The following is a 23,552-nucleotide window of genomic DNA, read 5'->3' as shown; positions in this document are numbered from 1 at the left end:
AGTGCTGTCCAGCTAGCGCCTCAGGGTCTCTGCACCACTCGAGCATGCTTTGCTCCTGTGAGTCACTTTGGGCCTAGCATAACAACTAGTGCCTTTTTTAAGATCCCCAAAGTAGAGCAAGATACAAAAATGGAGCAGATGGGTACCAATGTTATTTTTAACTACCGAAGCTTCTGCAGTATGTCCCTGAATTCAAAGCCTCTGGACTTGAGGCTAGGCAGCAGGTCGCTGCACAGGGGCCCCTTTTCTCACGAACTTCGGTAACATACTGAAGGAACCAAGAGAAGCCACGCCAGGTAGAGGACTCTCCGGCTGCACAGAGAGACACACCGGGATTTCGGGCTTCCAAACAGCAAAGGACAAAGCTGACGATACATGTTTCCATGTGCAACCTCCCCGGCCTGCCAAATCATTGTTTCAAAGGCCCGGGCCTGCGCCACCGCGCTGAAGGCCGGCAGGCCTCTGCCCCTCACCACCCCGTCAGACACGGCCCCCGCCGCGCCCCGCGAGCGCTCCCCTCGCGCCCCTGGCACGAGCGCCCCCTGCCCGCCCGCGCGGAACTGGGTCAGGCGCCGAGCCCGACCGAGGGGGCGGCACCGCTCTGCCACCGGGCGGGGGGGCGGGCTCCTCGCGTCGCGGCGTGGTGACGCAGCGTGTCTGCGCGTGACGTTGCGGCGGCTTTCGTCCTGCTCCCGGTTTCGCCCTCGCCGTCCCTCGGCCCGTTCCGGCCTGCGCCCGCCACCCGCTGCCGCCATGGCGAACGTGGCCGACACGAAGCTCTACGACATTCTAGGGGTGCCTCCCGGGGCCTCCGACAACGAGCTGAAGAAGGTGTGGGGAGGGGCGGTGGCCGGCTCCCGGGGAAACCGGGTGGCAGCACTGTTCGGGAGGGGGTGGACTCGCCGGCGGGCAGGGCCCCGCCAGGCTGCTGGGACGGGGAGGGCGAGCGGTCCCGACGCCGGCAGGAGGCAAGGGGAAGAGAGTCGAGGGAAGGCCTCGTCTTCGGGGAGCGTGGCCTGAATGTGGCAGCGGCCCGCCCGGCCTGGCGGCTGAGGCCTGCGGCAGGGGAGGGTGCGGTGTTGGGGAAAGGCGCCCGGTGCCGCTCCAGCCCGTTGAGGTAGGCCGCGCCATGGAGCCGCTGGAGGTTAATTAGCGTGCGAGCGCTGTTGGAGCAGGGTAGGCCGCGGGCAGAGCCCAGGGGAAAGAGAGCAGGAGGAGGGATCAGCGAGACCGGGCCGCGCTCCCCATCTCCCTGGCCGCCGGGTCCCGCGTCGGCTCCGGGAGCCACTGAGACTGCTCGACTCGCCCCCGCAGCGCTGCGTCCGTCTCGCGTGGCAGAGCAGTGTTCACAGCCGGCGGAAGCCTTTTTAACGTGTAAAAATTCTCTTGAAGGCCCAGAAGGCTCTGACTAGAGCCATTGTCTGTCCCACGTGTAGGCCTTAGGTTTCGTTTTACTGATGTATTCGAGCCTTTCCAGACCGAAAGCGACACAGTAAGGTAAACAAAGAAGCGAAGTGAAAACTTAGAGCAGATCGTTAGTATAGCAATTGAGTACAGGTAGTGCATAAACTACTTCGTTTTTTTCTGAAAGAACTTGGTGACTATTTACACGTGAGGGAGGATAATTAGCTAGCAGTTTCCTAGTAGTGACCTTCTTCCGCTGATGGGTGGTTCTGGTATTAACAACTGTGCGCTACCCATCATGCATGTGGTAGCTTCATTTGTGCAGGGATCGGCAATTGCGGTGTTGAAATAGTGTTAGAGCTGGAAGGCGTGCGGGGAGGTGATAGTGCTGCATACTGAACGCGGCCAAGTAGAAAGCTTTTTTTTTTTTTTCCCCCTAACTGAATTATCTTAGGGATATCTGTGTCCTTTAAGAATGAAAGGCTGACAGCAGTTTTTCACTTGGCTAACTTGTGCTGCTCAGTGTTAATTCCTGTAGATTAGATTTATCATGGGAAGTAGTTTCCAACTGCCTGCAACAGCCAGGAGTTCATCTCTGTCTTATTGTTGTTGACAGGTCACATGAATGCTTTATTAATCTGATATTTTAACCTATATAACAATGTAGGAAACTGGAAACAAATAGGTAATAACTCAGTCAAAAGGGTTGAAAGAACAAGGTTTAGGACTGATAGCTACGTTTTTAATTGAAGTTATAATATGGGGCCACTGTATTTCTTATTTCAACATGATTAAATGAATATTGTTGACTTTGTTTTGGACCATGAGTGGTCTTAAGAATTGCTTTAATTGGAATACTGTTACTGATAAAGACAGGAATGCTCTCTTTTTTGAAATTGATCATGCAAGCTTCTTTTTTCCTGATAATATGGTGTATGTTTTTAGTCTGTCTTTTTTTTCTCTTTGACTCCTTGAAATGTGAGGACAGTATTTTCTTTTATTACAGAATATGTAGGTTTGTGGAAGATTATGCTTTATTACTGATAGTGATTTGTCCTAGAAAACCTACGATTTCCATTGTTCTATGGTTTCGAATATTTGGCTTGTAATATCCATGTTCTATTTTTCTTTCAGTTGTTGCTCATCAAATTTTATTTCTTCATGGCTTGCAGAAGTACTGCGTGTTTCAGATTAAACAGTAAAGGGAAGTAACTGTGCAGATACAAAAAGGAATCTTACTTGTTCCAGCACCAAATGGAACTTTGTGATGCCTGTAAAACTTTGTGCGTGAAGCTCTTTTAATGCAGTCACGAAGCTAATTTCGATGCTTAGTTGTACAGAAATGGAGCTTTTGAAAAATTCATGCTAAAAATGGGTGTTTCAGTTTACAGTTGCATCACTGTAGTCTTTTTCAAAAAAGAAGTTATGTGAAGAACTTGAAAGATTGTATACCATGTAATTTATTCATACCTGTTCCTTGATTGTTACTGAGGGGTGTTGAGGTCTTCAGTGCTGAAAACACATTAAATGGTCTCTGTGCTGTTAATTGCTTTGACCCTCTAAAGTACTGCTGTAGGAAAAAGTGGTGGTACTGAGAGTCAAAGAACTATTTAAAAATATTCTGAACAATCTCTTCTTGAGATGTGGCTGTGCTTTTGCTCTTTTAGAGCAATGAAGTTAAATAAAAGCGGTGATCTGTACATTTCTGCACATGTGACTTGCATAGTTCAGAGTGAGATGAAATCTTCTGTTATTGATAGGTACAGAAGAATAAAATTATTTTTGTAGGAACTGATAGGATTGAATGAGAAGCTGAGGCAGCCATTGTATTGTTAATGGTTTGCTGTAGTTGAGATGAAAGACAAATGGGTGGGTTGAAATTAAGTTGTCATATTGTAGGTTTTGAGTGGGGTCTGTAGAGTAAATAATTTTAATGAAGATTCAGTGTAATTATTTCTGCAAGTTAAAATAAGAGAGAAAACCAGTTCTGGGTATCATATGCTATAGGTGTCTTTAAATCCAGGTGTAATTGATTTATGCAAACGTCAGTGTCAGACTTCTTTATATATTGTTTCACTGCATGAGTGATTTCGAAGTGCTCATTTCCTTACTTTGCTTTATTAGGATTTTCTTCCTGAAGGCAGTACTGGAGTTTGTCAGAAAATAACTAATCAGAACTGAAATTAACTTTGTGTCTCTTTTGACTAGGCATACAGAAAGCTGGCCAAGGAATACCATCCTGATAAGAATCCAAATGCAGGAGACAAGGTAAGACTTTTTAAAAAGTAATTCTGAAGTTTGCTAATTCAGTAGTATCTAAGGCACCACATACAAGTGTTGGGCAATTGCTGTTACTACTTATTAAAAAATAGCTGTGAGGCAACTGTGTATTGGCTACTACTTTCCAATGTCAAAATCTGCCAGCTTGCCTCATGAAAAAATGCAGCAGTTGGCAGAGTCAAATTGGTTGATAAGGTAATGCTGAGAGAAAAACTGCCTCTCTTCTTCTGCCAAGATGATGTCAGCTGGCATTGGTGTCTGCACAGATATTTGAAAAAGATAGGGCCTCAGTTTTCCAAGGTTTTTCGATGTGGAAAAATCTGTGTGGTGGTTCTGGAAACTGCAGGACAAACCAAAATTATATATGTGGGAAGGTAGAATTAGATTTGTTATGATAATTTACCAAAAAATGAAGTTGACGCACCTGATTCACTGATGTAATCATTGCTTAGAGGTAAGCAGGGATGACTATGAAAAGGTTAATTTGTTTTGAAGGCAAACACATTAATAAGCACTTTAAGTTGCTTAATTGTTAGTATATTTTAAGCACCTAACTTCACCATTAGTATGTCAGTGGGGGATTTTTGGTTGTTGGCTGCTGTAGTGCACTTGGAGATTTTCTTTGGATTCTTTTGTAAAAAAGCTGCTTTATGCTTGTCACAGTGAAGAACAAGGTCAAAGTTTTGCAGTAAAATGTCTTATTTTATGGTAACAGGTAACACAGTTAAGCCCAAGTATGACTTTCAAGTCTTCAGCGTTTGAATGAAAACTTTCTTTTGTACCTTCTTAAATGGGTGTTCATACTGGGTGAGAAATGGTAGTACAATATTCCCTTGAAGTTCTAAATTATCATCTGCTGTTTCGGCTGTTCCTCTTCTAGTTCAAAGAAATAAGCTTTGCCTATGAAGTATTGTCAAATCCGGAGAAACGTGAGTTATATGATAGATATGGAGAACAGGGTCTTCGAGAAGGTAGTGGTGGAAGCAGTGGAATGGACGATATTTTCTCCCATATCTTTGGTGGTGGATTGTTCAATTTCATGGGTGGTCAGAGTAGAAGTCGTAATGGTAGAAGAAGAGGAGAAGACATGATGCATCCACTCAAGTGAGTATCTTGATACTGCAATTTGTACTTTAAACCTTTCCCAATGAGTAGTTGACTTTGCTAATTGATATTCTTTATGCACTTCTCAGTTGAGAGATCCTGCAGTATGCACCTACTTTTCAGACCTGCGTGTCATGCGGAGCCCAGAAGGCAGTCATCTTTTTCATGACTGCTTAATCTTAGAGACTAACTAATACTTTGCTTTGCCCAGTTGTTAGCCTGTATATATTTTGTTATCATTATTTTCCTTGGTTTTACTCCTTAATTATGTTTGGAAGTTGTAATCTAAAAAGAATTCATCAAACAAATATTACACACTAACTAGATTCTTAGAGAAGCAGAAATACTAAGGCTCTGGAGACACTGAAGTTAATGTGCATTAATAGCATAATACTGGCTGAAACTGAAGTTCAGTTGCATGTTGGATTAAAAGTGTGTGTGGTGGGTTTGCTTTTGTTGTTTTAAAGCCATGCTTGAATATCACATCTGATTTCTGTTTTGTAGAGATCTCTGCTTGCAGTCATGACCGGCTTTTTGCCTGCTGAGCAGGTCCTTCCTAAATTCTGAAGTTAAGCTGTAGCTTTCCGTGGTTAGCGAACCATGCTTAGTAAAGTCTGTTTGCTTCTCTGTGCTTGCTTGCTAATACTGCACACAAAGTTTGGAATTGGCTTTAGTGAACACTGATGTCAGGCAACCTTTTCTCCATACATTGAGTTGAAATTTCTATCCACTAGCAAACTCTTTTAGGAGAAAAACTAAATATGTTCATAGATGTTAATTTCTGTCAATATGTCAAGGATAAGGATTTGGCCGGCCACTAAATGAGTGATATTCTCTGAAAGTCCCTCTTCCCTCACAAAGGAAAGAGGAGGAGAATAAGGGAGGGAAATTTAGGAGGTGGAAAATAACATTAAACAGTTTTAATGAAAATGAAATATACAAATCTGATACTGAAACCAACTGTCCTGAAGTCAGTTAGTCACCATCACCACTGATGCTGTGGGCAGGTATGAGGGAAGTCCCAGACTGGACTCAGTGGCAGACAGGAGCTGGGTTTGGGAACATGGATTAGGATTGAAGGTGGAACAGACAGTTTTCTTTGGATGCTGGCCATTGAAGAAGAGACTTGGCTCACGATTCCTCAGCTTTCTGCTGAGAATCGCATGTGGAATGGAATATGTTCTTCAATTTAGGGTCGCTTGTCCTGTCAATCCTCCCTGGAGGTGGGGCCTTATACACCGTAGAGATTTAGTAGTGACCTAGGTCTGTACACCAGTCCTTGGTACTAACTAAAATCATGGAGGCATTAACCTTGCTAGCAGCTGACACTGTTAACTTCAGAAAGTGCAGTTACTTAGACTGAGTTGAAAAGTAAAATCACTGAACAGAGGTAGTTGTGTTTGAAATCAAACCAGACAAAATTATGTGAAGGTTGTTGGAGTTTAATATTATATTCAAGAGCTGTTCAAGTGTGCTTTTTTTTTAAATTGAAGTACAATCAAATCTAAAGAGTTAAGTGGCCTTGGGGACATACTAAACCTCTTCTCACTAAACTGTAGTGTGTGGGAAGGTCAATTGATTAGTAAGTATTCTGTGTATATTATGTATGCCTGCTCTAAATATTAATAGGACTGTCCAGAGAGGTCTGTTTATCACCTGTCTGGTAGAATGAAAAACAAAAAATTGGCCATCTATATAATAAAAGCTAAAATGCTAGATCAGCTTGTTTCCTGTTCAGAAACACAAGCAATCATACCTGCTTTCTTCTGATTAAATGACAGCTTTCCTGTGAAACTGTTTAGAATTACATGTATATTCATACATATCAAATAATTATTAATGACTCCTTGTGAAAGCTGAAATGATGCATTAAAATCTTATTTTAATAGCAGATTAATATTTTTTTTATGAAGATATGGTGGTTTTTCTTTCTGATTTCTCTTAGGCGAGTATTCTAATTACATGGGGAAAGTAAGTCGTTTAATGATAACCCAGGAGAAATGTTTTATTTTGTAGAGTATCTTTAGAAGATCTGTATAATGGAAAGACAACTAAACTACAGCTTAGCAAGAATGTCCTTTGTAGTGCATGCAATGGGTAAGTTTGTTTACATTTTTGAGTGCTCTGGTTGCTTTGTTGGCATTTGGTGTAATGAAGCATCTCCTGTGACAGATCTTTATCAGTATTTGACTTAATGGAGCCTGCTTTCAGAGTAGGAAATTGTTTAATGATAAAGGTGATGGAACTGGAACTGTTCAAGGGCTGTAGGGGGAAAAGAGAACATAATTTTAACTAGCAGTGCAATTAGTCATGTTAATGTACAGATGTAGGGGGGCTTTTGTCATATGTTTTGGGAAAAAAAAGTATTTTTCTTGTAAGTGATTCTTTCTATTCTAGGCAGGGAGGGAAAGCTGGAGCTGTTCAGAAATGTAATGCTTGCCGAGGTAGAGGTGTACGTATCATGATCAGACAGCTGGCTCCTGGAATGGTTCAGCAGATGCAGTCTGTATGCTCTGACTGCAATGGAGAAGGTATGTCACTAAATGCATCACTGGAGGAACTTGTCCAGGACAGCTTTGTTTCCATGTAGTCAGTTGTGTCTCAATCTGTTGTCTGATGCAGAAATAATTTTACTTGGTATGGCAGTAAGATTTACAGTACTGAAAAGCAGCCTGGAAACTGGAACATAAGGGATTGATTGTTTTTTAAAATCACTTAGATATGACTATTACTTACTGTTATTACTCCTTTTTAAAGTAAAAAAACAAGATATTGTTGGTTTAGGAGCTTTTGTCTTTGCAGTGTCCTAACATACAAGAACAGATTTAGTTTAAAAGTGGAAACCTAAAGTTATGTTTTCATTTCCTCACATTAAGAGGATACCTTTTGATGAGAGGTTTGTGTTGGCAGAAGAATCTGATCTACACTTCATGTTATTTGGTTTTAGATCTTTGGCAGTTTTCAGAGTAGTAAGGTCACTTTATGAATGACAATATTTACAATACATGGAAATCTCATGGAGTTATTTTGTGACTAGTCCAAGCATTTCATAGGTCATGCTCTTAAAACATCTTCCTTTTCCCAGTTTACTTACCTAGCCTACATATTTAGTAGTTCAGACTGCATCCTAATGTCAATGCTTTGTTCCACAGAAAGGTGGCTTAAGCTGGCAAGTTTAATGACTTAAGCCATGGACATTTACAATGGCACTCCAATACCACTGTACTGGAAATAAGAACTGCTATTGTACAGTGTATGTGCCCTAGTACTTTAGTTATTCTGTACAAGGATGATAGCTTCAATAGCCATCCATTGGTTTGCTGAAAGAATTAAGTTTTTTTTTCTAGAGATGATGAGCAACATGGGAAAACTATTAAATTTCAGAGCACAAAAGTGGAACTCTTGTGTGTATTAGAAAATGTCACATCCTTTTTGTGGGAAAGCTTGTGTATTGCTCTTGCATGAAACTACTTTGTGCAGCTATCTTCCCCCACTTTGTATGCAGGACTCTAGTTCTACTGCCTGCATTTACCTAGCTCCTTCTTGTGGTGCTATACTGCAAAATTTTGCTGCCAGTGAACAGAACTCAGCAATATGTTTGTTTGCTTGTTAACAAAAGTGGAGCTAAGCTGCTTAAATTGATTGAAATAGTCTGAAATTTGTATTCTGACTTAAGGAAGGGGGGGGATGCTTCTCTTTGGTTTTAGTGCCATCATTTTCCTTACAGCTGTCATCCTCTAGCATAACAAGGAAAGGAAAATTAGGTGGTGTTTAACAGGACTAGGTTGGGTGGTAAGGATGCTGGAATCAAATTAAGATTTAAGAAGCATTAGAAGCTACAGACAAAGTCTTGTTTTGTCTTGCTCTAAAGCACTCTGGCTTTTCAAAGTGCTTAATGAGACAGTTTGGAAGGTTTGTATTCATTCCCTCTTCCAGGTAGGGTAAATGGAACCTGGATTTCCTCTCAAGAAGAATTCATAAAGCAACATGTAAATCACTAGTTGTAGTGTGTGTATTCTTCAACATATTAATTTTTTTGTTCAGAATTGGTTGCGATTATGTGGAAATCTGGACTTAAAAAAAAAATTTTTTCCAGGTGAAGTAATTAATGAAAAAGACCGTTGTAAAAAATGTGAAGGGAAGAAGGTGATCAAAGAGGTGAAAATACTTGAAGTCCATGTAGACAAAGGCATGAAAAATGGGCAAAGAATTACATTCAGTGGAGAAGCAGATCAGGCTCCAGGTGTGGAACCAGGTGATATTGTCCTCTTACTCCAAGAAAAGGAGAACGAGGTAATGTTTTTGCATTCATCTTTTTAAATGCCTTTTATCCTAGTCATTAATATTTCAGTTAGATAGATGCTTGATCATTTTTAAGTAATTCATGTAGTTGCAGCTCTAGGAGAAATGGTGAATAGCCTTTAATAGATTTATACCAGATAACATGGTGAGCAAGGAAAAGCCTCCAAGTCTGTAGCTAGAGCACATGCAGATTGCAGTGCTTTCTGATACTAATTAAGGTAGCTTTCTCAGGTAAGCTCAGGCTGACTGGTAGAGTGGACACACATTGAAAAGCTGTTCATGGTGTTTAACTTGTTTTGCTTGTGCCACTAACAAAATGCCAGGTGTTTGGGCTTGGTTTGGTTTTTTGTTTTGAGCGTCTTGTGACATGGCAGTAAGTTCTTCTTGGAGTCCCCAGTCTATGCTTTCTATCTCTGCTGCTGTGCTTGTGGGTGTATATGACAAAATGCTCTTAGTGGTTCATTTAACAAAGAAACTTACTATGTTATGCTAGTTATGGCTTATGCTTACAGAATTCTGCAATACATACATTGCACTTTTGAATTGTTGCAATTCACGTTTTTCTGCATTAAAGCTCAGAGAAATGGTAACAGTTTAGGGTAGAGTTGAGATGACTGCTTCCTTTTTAATGCTTCTGTTAGGCCAGATATTACTATTATGAAAAGAGAAAGCTTGTGTTATACTTTGGCCAAAATGTTGAATGTATTTGGTACAAATTTTAATTGCACTTCTATATTAAGGATAGACAGCACTGCTGCTCTGTAGGCCATTTTGTTTAATTTGAACCTTGCACGATAGTGTGGTTTGCCTCCAAACCACACAGACTTTCCAAGCTTGTTAATCTATTTGAATTACCAAAATCAAGTTAAGTTTGTATAAAAGCTGTTGTTCTGACATTAAATAATCATTCTAAATAATGAGCCTTGTGACATTAGGATTATAGGACTAGAAAAGATATCTCCTAGTTATGTTCTTTAGATGTTCCATCGCGATGGGAATGACTTGCATATGACACACAAGATTGGACTTGTTGAAGCACTGTGTGGATTTCAGTTCACATTTAAGCACCTTGATGGACGTCAAATTGTGGTTAAATATCCTCCAGGAAAAGTAATTGAACCAGGTAAGCTTGACCTGAGAAGGATTTCTTTGACACTTATTCCTGTTCCTCTTGTCCTGCTAACTGAACCGAGCCGAGAAAAATCAAGAGTTGTTCAGAAGTAGCACTCTCCAGCTTAATTCTCTTTGAATTACAGATTGTGTTCGTGTAGTCAGAGGCGAAGGAATGCCACAGTATCGCAATCCTTTTGAGAAGGGGGATCTTTACATTAGATTTAATGTACAGTTTCCTGAAAATAACTGGATTAGCCCAGAAAAGCTTTCAGTAAGTAGTTTTCCAAGCATAAATGTGGTGGTGGTATTTGACAGTGTATACAAAGTGTATGTTACCTCATGTCCAGTTTCAGTGCTTAAAATGTAGATGCTAGTACAATTGTTGTTTTAATGCTGTTTATAAGCAACATGCTACTGAAAAATATCCACTAATTTACAGAACCTATATTAAAGAGGTGTGCAGTTACTGAGCAGAGGAGGGCAGGAGGAAGAATCTTCCTGCTGCTTTGTGATAAGTTTTCAGAGTTCAGCTGTATTTACTGATTGCACTTTCGGTAGTTGATATGCAGGGCTGTTAGTTTTCTTGAAGATGTGTCTTCCAGTTGATAAAAGTACTTAAGATACTTTTAAATGAGCATGTGCATCAGGGTTTACATCAGTTTAGACTTGTAAACCAAAGTTCTCTGAGAAGGAGTTTTGAAGTTGTGGGAAACTGGTCACTGTATTTAGCAGTTGTAGATGCAGTACTGAATACAATTATTTCTTTTGGGGCAGGAACTTGAAGATCTTCTGCCAGCTAGACCAGAATTTCCCAATGTAATCGGTGATGCAGAAGAGGTAGATCTTCAGGAATTTGATACCACTCGTGGTTCAGGTGGTGGCCAGAGACGCGAAGCTTATAATGATAGTTCTGATGAAGAAAGCAGCCATCATGGACCTGGGGTACAGTGTGCCCATCAGTAAACATTTGTCTAAAAAGTTGCACAAGGATTTTCTTTCAAATTTTGCCTGACTTGTTTTGAACAATCCAGCTGGATTGTATAAGTAATCCAGATGAACCAATGGACATCTATTGCTGTATGTGTAACTTTTAAATTGGTCTATAGTATCTACAGAGTGTAATTTAAACTAACCACAAGCTTACATCTTCATTTTGACTGTGTAGCAGAATAAAGCACTTGAAAGGAAGATGAGACTCCTTTTCACATGGGTTTTAAGTTTATCCTCGTACCTGTGCTTTATTTTTACCAGTTCTGTGTAGATTTTAAGTTTCCTACTTCAAAATCAAATTCTACATTGTAAAGTTTGTGTACAATTTGTCCTGAGGCTTGGTATTTGGCTGCACCTGCATAAGCTGCTACAAGTAGAATAAAGAAATTCATAGCCTGTATCTATCATCTAGATGCATGGTAAATGGGCTTTGCACATAATGGGTTTAAAGCTGACTGGGAACAATGGAAGACTAAAATAGAAGTGGTTGTAAGTTTTTTCTACCATCTTGTGAACGGTTTCTGAAATTAAATAAAAGCAGTTGGTGTATAAGAGATTTCTTTTGCCTTAACTCTTACTTTTCCAGTGGCTTCAACTATTCAGTGTACCAAGAAACTGTGTAGATGATAGACATTTTATAAATGCAGGCTGAAGGTGCTTTAAGACTAGGTTGTAGTTCGATAACAATTGTATCCCACATGTAAAATGATATATGATGAAATCAGCACGGGGAAGGCTACAGTCCTATCCCCTTCATATGAAGAGAAGAGCATAATGATATCTGAGTTCAGCTAGAAGGGAAAAAAAAAAGCCAAACTTTTGGATGCAGATTATTAAATTGCAAAAGAATGGCATCTTTCTCTAAGCCTTCAGTTCAAAGCCTAACTTCCCTGAGGAATGTTTCCAGCTTATAAAGTAAGATTTAGAAAAAATTAACATTATGCCTGACAACCTGAGTTTGCATTGACAGAGTTTGTAAAGAGACTGAGATTAGTATTGTGTTTGACAAATTTTTGACCTGGAAACATACTAAGTATAGATGATTTTGTTACTGTTTCACTAGTTTGCACTTCAACTATTAAGGCATTCAGTTTTCCCAACTTAATTTCTGGTTCTTTCTTTATGATTTGAATTGGTGAAAATACCGTAACAAAATAAAAACATGAGCTTAAGTAATGAGCAGGTACAGCTATCTAAGTGTGTTGTTACAACATCAAGAAACTGTGCATGAATGTGGGTTGGTAAATGCTTTATAGTAAGGTTTATCTCTCTCTTGAAGCCAAGTTGTTGAAAGATGCCTCTCCTTTTCTTTACAAATCTGAAGTGTGATGTGTTTATTGCTCAGATAGCTGTTGACACTTTACCAGTGGGGTTGGAGGGACAAACTCCAGGGGTTTCCATGTGCTTGGGTAGGCATTGGCATTTAAGTGTTGCTGAACATCCTTGCTGTAGATTATAAAACTAAAGCAAGAATAAATACTGTTTGACTTGTACTTCACTATTGACTTCTTATGCTCTAGTGAATGTTTTTCATTTATTAAAATATATCAGATTGTTTTCTCTGAAGCCATGGTTATATACAGATCCTTTCTCCTGCTTCATTTCTCCAAGCAGTCATATCAAACCTGTAATGCTTGAACAATTAAAACTCTTGCAGTATTCTGCTTTTAGGTAGCAGTTTTAGGAGTTTTACCTCCTTGGAAAGCAGAGTATGTACTCTAAACTTTTTCTTTCCTTACTTTAAAATTGCTTTTTGTGAAGGGACAGAGGAAGGAGTTCATGGCAACTTTTTTGTATAGCATGCTGAAGCAGAGGTTTGGCAGGGAAGTTAATCACTGCATGCAGCACTAATATAATTAAGTTTCAGTGTTAGATGGCATTAATTTGGGCTCCTGAGAGCAGTACCTTGCAAAAGGTGGTGACTTCTTCAGAGTTGCCCTTACCTGATCTATTTTCTGCTCTACTAAGAGCATTCCTTTAGGACGTTATAGTGTAGAAAGACTTCACATAAATTCTTGATTTCAATATTAAGTTGCAAGTAAGGCACTGCTACAGTTACTCATGCTTTAGTAGTTTACTGATGAAGTTGAATGTTTGATGTGTTTTGAGGCTTTAACTGGGCCAACATGACTGTCCACTGAATAATCAGCATTTGTTGAGTGTTCTCAGCAATATACAGCTGCAACTTCAGTATGTCAGAGGTGGCACTATGAGCAAATGAGTACAATGTTGGGGGGAGGAAGATGATTATCAGAAGTACTTCGACTCAGAAGTATTTTGGTTGGAAAAGAGCAGTAAGATCAAGTCCAGCCATTATGTAACTCTACCAAGTCTGGTGCTAAGCTATGTCCCTTAGCACCACCTCTTTGCATCTTTTTAATATCTCTAGGGTTTTTGTAGGTGGTGCTTTTTTTTGTACTTTGAATGGTCACCTGAAGAAGCTGAAAGGAACACTCAGGAAGCCTTGTTGAACTTACAAGTGTTGACCCTTAGAAAATTTTACCCGTCCTCTGTTTCATTTACCAAACCAGGCAGCAGGCTCTGAAGAGAGCACCTAAAGAACAGGATAAGGGAACTCCACCTAGTGTATGGGGTTCCGTTGAAGCTAGTTTACTAACAAAGGGAGGATGGAGAACAAGGAGGAAAAGCTACAGCCTTGCGCACAACTACAGGGGTATGGAGTCACTGGCATTACTGAAAGATGATGGGAAAGCTCCTGTGACTGAAGTGTGGGATTTGATGGGTTAGTACCAGCTCTTCAGGAAACACAGGCAGGGGAGGAAGGAAAGGGGTGTGGTCCTCTACATCAAAAGCCAACTGGAGTCCATAGAGTTCCACTTGGGAATAGAAGATGAGATGCCATTTTAGGGGTGAGGATTAAAAGAAAAGCAAGGGAAAGTGACACCTTCGTGGGGTTCTGCTACAGGCCACCTCAACAAGAATACCATATTCCTGTCACTTCCAAGCATGAGACCAGAAATAAGTCTTATTCCTCTTCGATTCTTATTCCAATTGAATGGCCTTTAAAATGCTATTTAAAACTTAGAAACTAACAGTTCAGCTTAATTCCAGCACACAAGGACACACACAAGTAGTAAACTAATGCTATATTCAACTTGCAACACCTATGGAAGAATGGTGTTGAAGAGATACCTACTTAAGAATAGTTATGTAAAAATAACCAAAAGGTCCTGTTCTGAATACCAGAGTTAAAGTCTATTTGCTACATACCACCTCTTACTATATTTATTTTACTGTAAATTGAGATTAGATGTTAACAAAGCCTTTCATAAGTTGGAAAGGGAGTTTTCTCCTTCACAGATGTAACAAATAATACATATCACACGATTTTTTAATAAAACATATACTAATATCTAGCTTTATTAAGATGCTACAGACATTCTCTCAACACTTGAAAGGCAGCAAGAGCTGTAGTCACAAGACAGTTCCATTAACTTGGTTTAGCTGTTGCCTTTCCACACAGTACAGTCAACTCACTCTGAGGGAGGAAAAAGGATATTTTAGTTCAAGCTACCAAACAGATTTTGGAAGAGAGTCACTACTGCTGAAGCAGCTGATGCAAGCAGTGAGCAAGCTCTCCCCTCTTCTAGCTGTAGAGGCCAGTCCTGGTTATAAAATATGAACCAGCTTACAGACCTTTAGTTTAACTCATACAGCTGTATTCACATCAAAATACCTGCAGGACTGTCAGCCCATTACTAGTTATGTCTAGATAGATTTCTTTGTGATTGGGCACTAAAGCCCAAGTACCCTCATCTTCAGAGAAGGCAGTATGAGCTACAGAGTTCTCTTTCCCTCTCTTCTCTGCTCCTGGTGAGGCCACATCTGGAATATTGCGTCCGGTTCTGGGCCCCCCAGTTCAAGAATGACCTCAGGGAACCGCTTGAGAAATGTCCAGTGTAGAGCCACAAAGATGATTAAGGGAGTGCAACATCTCCCTCATGAGGAAAGGCTGAGGGAATTGGGTGTCTAGCTTTGAAAGGAGGAGACTGAGCGGTAACCTCATTACTGTTTATAAATATGTGAAGGGTGAATGTCAGGAGGATGAAGACAGGCTCTTCTCAGAGATAGCTAATTATAGGGTAAGGGGCAATGGGTGCAAGCTGGAGCATAGAAGGTTCCATGCAAACATAAGGAAAACAACTTCTTCACTGTAAGGGTGACAACACTGGAACAGGCTCCTTCCCAGAGAGGTTGAGGAGTCTCTGGAGACATTCAAAACTTGCCTGGAGGCATTCTTGTGTGGCCTACTCTAAGTTATCCTGCCCTGGCAGTGGGCTTGGACTAGGTGATCTTTTGAGGTCCCTTCTAATCCCTGATGTTCTGTGATTCATTCTGCTTCAAAATAATTTTACTTCCCTGAACCAAAGTTAACACAGTCACCATTCAGTTGCAGCAGAGAATTAACAGGAGTACAGTTCTTACTCAGCAAGTGACATAGAATAATAGAGATTATAACAATAACTGAAACTTAGGCTTACAAAGCTAAACTTTCTCAACATGACAGGACAGCAGTTTGCACACATGGCAGTAGATCCCAGAGAAATCTAGAATAAAGAGTTATGTTGTCCCCCCAGGCAATTAGCAAACTGCACATGCTTGTTCTTAAGTGCATTTACTTTTACATGTGTGCAGCAGTTATCCCCTCCCTGTTGTTCCTCTGCCCTATTCCTCTTCCTCCAATCCATGCCAACCACTTTAGACTCCTAACCTTGGAAGAGATGAAGCATACAGAATTCATGTTCATGACAGTATCTGATATGAACACCTGAGACCTGGTGTCTGAATACTTATATGTAAGCCTACTAGTTTAGCTTACCACTAAGTTATGAATATGCTGTACTGTATCTTGATTTAGTAGTTGCACATCAATATTATGTAGGTCTCCACCAGCTGTACAGAGTGTCTAAAAACAAAAAAAGTAAAAAACACAAAACCAGGTTGAGTAAATGTCCAGCTTTTCTGAAAATCATGTGCCTCCCCCTGCTACACTGCAGAACTCTAGTAACCATTTTCCCTTTTGTGTGGCACCAAGTCATTTAAGAATATGTAATGGCTACCACTATCAGACTATTTTAAGTTTAACAACTACTGTAAGATTCAAGTAGGGTAGGGTTGTATTTTTTTAGAAGAGAAGGTTTGATACCTGTCCATCAGCCAGGGGAATGTTTACAAATGGAACAGTTTTATCTTGGGGTACTGATTTACTTCTTAGTAACATGCCTTGAACTCTTCCACGAGTAGGTACACTTCTTGAGACAGCGTGTTGTAGTCCAGCACTAGAACACAAAGAAGTTACTCTGAAGTTAACCTCGTACACTCTGAAGGAAATTGTCAAGCATGAAGCAAAGACAAGTAGTACAAAACATACCTAACAGAAAGGCAGTTCTATTTCAATTTTTCCAGTTCTGCCAGAAGACTACAGGAAATAAAACCATCACCAGCATTTACCCACACAACTAGGTGACATTTTTTGAGTCCAAAACACTTCAGCAATGTTCTAAGCTTGTGTACAGGCCGCTGAGCAAGCTGACATTTGGACCACTTGGCAACAAGAATACTTGGGGTCTTTGAGGGTTTGGGTTGTTTTCATTTTTTTAATACACACCAGTATTGGTGACATTTTAAAACAAGCTCTGAGAATTTAAGTTGTAAGCTATACCTTTACACAACAGTAGGTGGGAGTAGAATTTACTCTAAACCTGTTTTACTTCTTTTTAAACCTTAACTTATGACATCATATTCTCGTGGATGTACAGGATTTATGTTAACACCCACAATCAAAGCAGGAGGTGCTGACTGGTTCACATCCCCACTACCAAATTCAGTGACAGATGATGATGTAGTAAATCTAGATTGATTCATATCTACATTAATATCTATCTAGTTATATAGTGTCTTTACACGTAACAATTTTTTTTTAAAGAACAAGACAAAAAAAACCTTACCTTTTACATATCTTTGGTGTGGCTTTTAAATTTGTGGTACTGCAGTCAGAAGCAAGAGACTTAATGGCATCAGTCACACATGCAGAAGAGTGAGCAGACCTAAAGAAAACCAAGAAAAAACAACTAACCAAGTAGTTGTTTTTAGCTAGGATGAAGATAGACAAATTGTCACGGAGCACTTCAACATTCTCCAGCTGACCAAGATCCAGCATATATACATGTGAGGAAGCACTCATGAGGTAGACATGATAATAATGGGACCTAACACCATGGGGAAAAACAAGAGTTAGTACAAAAGAGGCTGCAATACCAAGGTTTGGTATAATTAAGGGTGCATCCATATCTTTCTATCTGAGTCTGCAAGAAGTTGCTTGGTAATTTTCTTTTTCAGCAGGAATAAATTTTTGTAGATGACTTCCCAGAGTATCCTGGGAGGTTAACCTGAACGCAGAGAAAAATTTTTTTCCAGTTTTGAATCTTAACTCCATTCACAGAAATCCTTTCCCATGTATTTCTTTTCTCACATGCATTTTTGAGATACTCTAAGAGCACGTATTTCTGGATCGGTGTTAGTATATGTGAATAAAAGCAAACTCCAAGGACAGAAAAGTCTGACTTAACCAGGCTAAACAGCCTTTTTTAGTTTGCTTTTGTTGAGCCAAAAATTCCATAATCACAATTCAAGAAAGTAACTTTAAAAGGCTATTAAAAAAAATATTTTTACTTCTCTGAGGACAATTTGAATGTATCAAAAATAAGTGCCTGTGAGTACAAGTCTGCACACTGGAGCTCTGGGTGTAGCAAGAAAAATAATTCATGCAGACACCCACTAAGTTTTTAATTTGTTAGATCAGATTTGAATTTGGCCTATTATGACTGTGAGCAGCTCTAAGGTGGTTTCACAATTATGCATTTTCCTATTAATGACAGCTCCCTTTCAGCTATGGATGAGTGCTAGATTATGACGGAACAATCCATTAGTCCTAGCAGTGCAACAAAGGTTACACACTAAGTATTGTTTGAAAATCTATACTGATCACAGGCATGTAGATTCAGAACCGTGCACAATTCTGTTGAGTGAGAGACCCAACTACATCCCTTCATTAGCTAGCGGTGCTTTTTTTACTTCTCCAAAGTTCACATCACAATGCATTTAATTCAGATTATGGAAAACACCTTTATCAGATGTGTTCCTGTAGGCCTCAAATCAAAGCTACTTTATCTAATAAAGCATTTTATTCAGTATTCACAAATTCAAGTCAGTTAAATAAGCAGTCTTACCTAGAAAGAGGGTTCAGTTTGCTATTTAAACCAGAAGCCAATGAAATCAATGACTTGGTTTTGGAAACCTGAAAATGTATATGTAAGATTACAGTTAAAGTGTCATTTTAAGACAAAATAATTTTTGTTTTCAGGAAAAAACACTTTAAGAATCCTCTGATGAAAAAGAAGAGTTAAATACCATAGTGGTGCCTTCTATAGTTCTACATATACATAAACTGGCAAATACACATTCCAAAACAAGTGTTTTGTAACACCAAATAAGTATTTGTTATCCTTAAATTCCATATAAAATACAACTTTCCAATTTGTAAGCCCTCTTACAATTAATACTTGTAACTCTGCATATCATCTTTTTTGTCTTTGTTGTCATCTTGCTTCGTTGTTGTTTGACTAAGATACTGCATTGCACAGATGGACTGAGCTGGTAAAATTAATACACCTGTGCTATTCGGTTTAGAGGTGACAGCAAAAAAGCTTTTCTATATTTGAATGACTTGTGCATTCATACATTAAAACAGAAGGTGAAGTTTATAAAAAAAGTCTCAACAAAAACGTAGTTTCTCAAGCCACCAACACTTCCTGGCAAGTAAAGACAGAATGACTCTGTCAGTATTTGCAAGTCTGTGTGAATGAGTTAACAGAAGCGCAGATATCATTTTTATTATTAACTTAATTTACACTTTAGGTTTACTTAACTTGAAATACATGGAATTTAGAAGAACAGATCTTTCAAACAAGCAGCAGGCCACTGGCCTACCCAGCCTTGGAAGCAGCAAGGTTCACAGCAGGTCAGAACTGGTAGAACTCTTGCACTGACTGTTCAGAACAAACTTACTTTTTTAGGTATTTCCTTCGCAGAAATATGTTTGGCATCTTCATATTCAACAATTGTAGTTACCTTAACTAGAAACATATCACAAATAAAACAAAAATCTCATGAAGAGCACAAAACACCTCTTCAAACTCATTTGTTAAAAGCCTGTTTGCCCACTGACAGCTACATATCAGTTCTGCTATCCCATGGTCATTGGCCTGGGACAGAGTTCAAAACAAACTATGTGTGTTTATCAGAGACACTGCAATACACAGGACAGTTAAATGCCAGATAACCTTCAACCCTCCAAACAAAACAGAATTGCACTTCAGTGGTAGCGTCCTTCTTATTGCACATTTTGCACTGTGGAGAGATATGGTATTTTCTTTACAAATCTTGATGAGCAGGAGGTCCAAGTGGAACTTATGTGAAAACAGGGGTCAGTGACTTGGCTAGCTCTTCTGCTGTACTCTAAAGCACAGACAAGTCACTTCAGTCGGTCTCTTGCCATTTTCAGTGATAAATTCCAAGGGCAGGAACTCTTATCTTGTGTTTTTTGAAATAACTCAACAGCAGCATAGCTCATGATCCTCCAGACTGAATGCTGGGTGAACTTGTATATTATACCTCTAGTTATACACTTTTCCCTCTTGTATCCTTCAAGCTTAAAATCCACTTTACAAATGCTCAATTCAAGTAAACAAAAACAAGCAGAAGAGAGAGTGAATTTAAAAACAAAACTATATACTAGTGGATTAACTTGCCTTTTTTGCTGTTGGTCCTCACCAATTTTGGATTTGGTATGTCTTCTAGAGAGCAGTCAGTCTGGAAAAAAAAAGTTTACCCAACGAGGGAGTCAGATTTTATCCAGTAAATGCATATCAACCTGTAAAAGGCAGTGAACTAAGAGGGCATAAGAGAAAGTGACAGAATTTGGATTGGTGAAACATACAGATTTCTCCCAGTAGCTGACCCTAAAAGCTTTAGGTCATGGTCACAACAGCAAAATAGCTGGCTGTCTAGCCTTTTCATATCATCTTCTGTTTAAACAGGCAGCCAAACAAAATAATCTGTATGAAATGTTTACAGTGAGAATTCTACTGAGTAAGCTGTGATAAAATTTGAAAATGCACACTTACCACTGCAGCAGCAAGAGCCATTTCCTCCCCTCCTTGCAAATCTGTAACTCAAGAAAAGGGTAACTTAATAATTATGCGAGTAATGGTATACAAACATCTGCAGGTTCTGTTCTTATGGCAACGAAGCTGAACAAATAATTTGGGATTATAGTTGCTTAAGTAAAATAGCATATATGTTGCATTTGAACAAGGTTAAAGTCTTGTAGGATAGCCTCATCTACAAAACAACAACAAAAATCTTAGGCCTTTTCAGTATTTAATCTTTAAGAAGATACTAACTGTAGTCATGCAATATCTAATCTGAATTCCAAGAGTAAAAGCCCTCTTACATTATGCTGGAGAAAGCTAATTCTTTTAGGCAGTTTTCAAGGACACAAATACATAGCAAAGGCTTACAGTACACTCAAGTTCTTCAAGAGAACTTGTGCAGCCCCCACAATTTCCATCTGCAAAGCAGACTGCAAAAACAACAGTTCTCACCAGAATATACATCTGGTGCTGACTGTACACCACAGCTTGAACTGCTGCTTAAGTGAGAGGTTAAAATGAAACTTTCTTGCACACAATCACAGAACTAGAATGAGAAATAGCAACAAAAGACTTCAAATTAACAGAAAGACAAATTAATCTCTGTGGCTAGAACGAACAGATTCAGATCAAAAGAGGTGCCCAATTTTTACACACAGAAAATACCAGACTTCTGATTATTCTGCATCTCTTCAGGCTTTATATCAGATTACTTAACAGCACACACTGAATGTGGCTCCAGCCTCTGCGCTGTTACCCAGCAATTCTATACCCCATGTTACACAGGGCAATCTACTTGTTGCAGAGCCTTTATTGAGCATCTGCAGTACAATACCACTGCCATTAATTTAAAATATACAACAGATAAAGCAAACTTTTTCATAAAAGTCATCAAGTTTATAGGCTTCCTCATATTAGTCAAGAGTGCATCATGCTGTAATAACGTCTGTGCCCCTTGCAAACATAAGGCCACGCACACTTACTAAGCAAGTCTTTTCTTTTCATTTTCCTGATGGCATCTGGCATCTTCAAAAGCTCCACCGTAAATGCCTTCTCAGCTGTTTGCAAAAGCGAATCAAGCTCTTTCTTCATTTCTTGGATATTTTCCTTGGCTTTAAAACAAAAGAGGCTTTTATTGCCATATAGGTCACATACGTATAGGTATAGTCTCGCTATTAGAAGGAAGTTCTTCCCAGATACAGTGATTTGCCATTGAAATTGACTGCCCAGGGAGGTGACGGAGACGACGTCCCTGGAGGTGTTCAAGAAAAGACTGGATTGGGCACTTAGTGCCATGGTCTAGTTGACCGGATAGTGCTGGGTGATAGGCTAGACAGGATGACCTTGCAGGTCTCTTCCTACCTGGCTGATTCTATGGTATTTCCACGTATAAGCATTAGTAGGCTGCCTTACACAATTAAGTTAAAAACCAGTGCTTTATCTGCGGTAGTCTGACTCGGGAGCCCAAATGCCCTAAAGTCGCCATCAGCCACTCCTTAGGCTTGACAAGAAATGATGCAGAAATGGCGACTGCAGCAGCTACGGCGAAGTGAAGAAGGTGGGATGGCGCTTGTGGACCCGCGGCGGGCTGCGGTTCTCCTGTCAGCGGCTCCGGATCGCTCTCCGCAGGCCTTCAGCCCGCCCCGTCCAGCGGCAGGCCTCTCGTGGGAGAGCGCGAACCCTTCCCTCCACCTCGCTGTGCCCTGGCTCCGGCCCAGCGGCTCTCCTCGCCAGCAACCGCTGGCCTCCTCCCTACTGCTGGGCAGAAAAGCACAGGCAAGCGGGCACTACCCGTACCGCCACGGTGCCCGCCACTAGTGTCAGGCCTCGGCGATGTGCTAGGCAGCTCCCACACACCGACCACCTCTGCGAGCTGCCTCAGCACCTGCAAGGCAACCCCAACACCTTCGCTGCCGCCCCCGGCCCTACCCTGCTGGTCGAAATCGCTGAGAAAGAGGGTGATGCGCTGATCCTTCTTCTCCTGGGACAGAGCCCCGCGGTCGGACTCCACACCCGAGTCGGTGCTGCGACGCTTGCCCACGGGCTTCCTCAGAGACATGCCTGCAAGCCGCTGGACAAACGCAGTGCTCCGGGAAGCTTTTTTGAGCGGGAGTTTCTCCCTCCCCTCCTCCTCCCCCGGGCCCTGCGGACACACCCTCCCGGGCGGCGGGAGCGCGCGGCCCGGCGCTTTGTGAGGGGCTGCCCGGGAGGCTCCCGCCTGTGGCGCTGAGGCGCGGAGGGAAGGTAACCCAGAAGTCGACGGCATCTGAGGACGGGGGTGCGGGGAAACGGTGGGGGTGGGAATCTGGAAGCCCCCCCCCTATTCCGTGGTGCCCCAGGGGTGAGCTTGGGCACGGCCAGACAGGCGCGAAACCAGGACCCTCCTGTCCTCACAGGGGCTGGGCAGGTTTCTGTGTAGCCACACGCACACATCATTTGGTTTAGTGACAGAAAACTAATTGTGCTTTTAAAAAAATTCCTTTCAAGCGGCTGCTGCTGACCTCGACACACGAGGAGCTGCGGTAGGGCAATGACCAATTTCATCAGCGGGGTGAGTAGCAGCCTCTCCTCGGAGAGTGCTGAACGCAGGCCCAGAGGCGGGAGCAGGCTGTGGTTGTGCTGCCAGGGGCGGGGCAGGTCCTAGGAAACATTTCTGCTGCACGGGAATGGTTTTATTTCAGAGCTGAGGTTTGTTTTTAACTATGTTAGTGCAGTAGAGTGTGCAGTGCTTTAAAGCTAGCTAAGTGAATATACCTGTTCCACCTGATGGAACTTGTTACAGGTTGTGGTACATTCTAATCAGGTGAAGAGAGTACTTACTAAACATGTAATAATGTGGAACATTATCTTCTTCTCGGGAGACAAAACCCACCTAGACATGAGTTTGTCCAGCCAGTTGCAGGCAAACCTGCTTTAGCAGGGAGGTTAGACTAGATAATCTCCAGAGGTCCCTTCCACCTCCTACCGTGCTGTGATTAGAAAGGCACAACTACAGGTAGCATTGAATGTATAAAAACATGTCTTTAAAAGTAGAATTCCATATAGAAATTTATTTTCTTACATGCATCCAAATAAAAAAATCACACTAGAGCTATGAACACCTTAGGTTTTGTACAAAGGATCAGA

At 40.9% G+C, this 23,552-nt stretch overlaps 2 protein-coding genes across 2 annotated transcripts; one reads left to right on the top strand and one right to left on the bottom strand.

The window, feature by feature from the left end:
• The first annotated feature begins 637 nt into the window (after positions 1-637).
• On the top strand, positions 638-12,691 carry DNAJA2 (DnaJ heat shock protein family (Hsp40) member A2). Its single transcript, XM_064160317.1, has 9 exons — positions 638-831; positions 3,613-3,672; positions 4,565-4,788; positions 6,805-6,885; positions 7,186-7,319; positions 8,885-9,081; positions 10,069-10,213; positions 10,347-10,474; positions 10,978-12,691. Exons 1-9 carry the CDS (start codon positions 754-756, stop codon positions 11,164-11,166), a joined length of 1,236 nt encoding a protein of 411 aa, XP_064016387.1. The 5' UTR covers positions 638-753; the 3' UTR covers positions 11,167-12,691.
• Positions 12,692-14,308: 1,617 nt separating this feature from the next.
• On the bottom strand, positions 14,309-22,707 carry LOC135184487 (borealin-2-like). The gene is made up of 10 exons (XM_064160316.1): positions 22,356-22,707; positions 21,410-21,538; positions 20,400-20,440; positions 20,025-20,085; positions 19,282-19,349; positions 18,444-18,511; positions 17,163-17,261; positions 16,361-16,493; positions 16,034-16,120; positions 14,309-14,692 (listed from the first exon to the last, which is right to left on the bottom strand). Exons 1-10 carry the CDS (start codon positions 22,690-22,692, stop codon positions 14,645-14,647), a joined length of 1,071 nt encoding a protein of 356 aa, XP_064016386.1. The 5' UTR covers positions 22,693-22,707; the 3' UTR covers positions 14,309-14,644.
• Positions 22,708-23,552: the final 845 nt, after the last annotated feature.

This window comes from Pogoniulus pusillus, chromosome 20, assembly GCF_015220805.1.
Source record: "Pogoniulus pusillus isolate bPogPus1 chromosome 20, bPogPus1.pri, whole genome shotgun sequence".
In the NCBI taxonomy this organism is placed as follows: Eukaryota; Metazoa; Chordata; class Aves; order Piciformes; family Lybiidae; genus Pogoniulus; species Pogoniulus pusillus.
The sequence above is the reverse complement of the archived record's forward strand: the minus strand, read 5'-3'. Positions and strand labels throughout refer to the sequence as shown.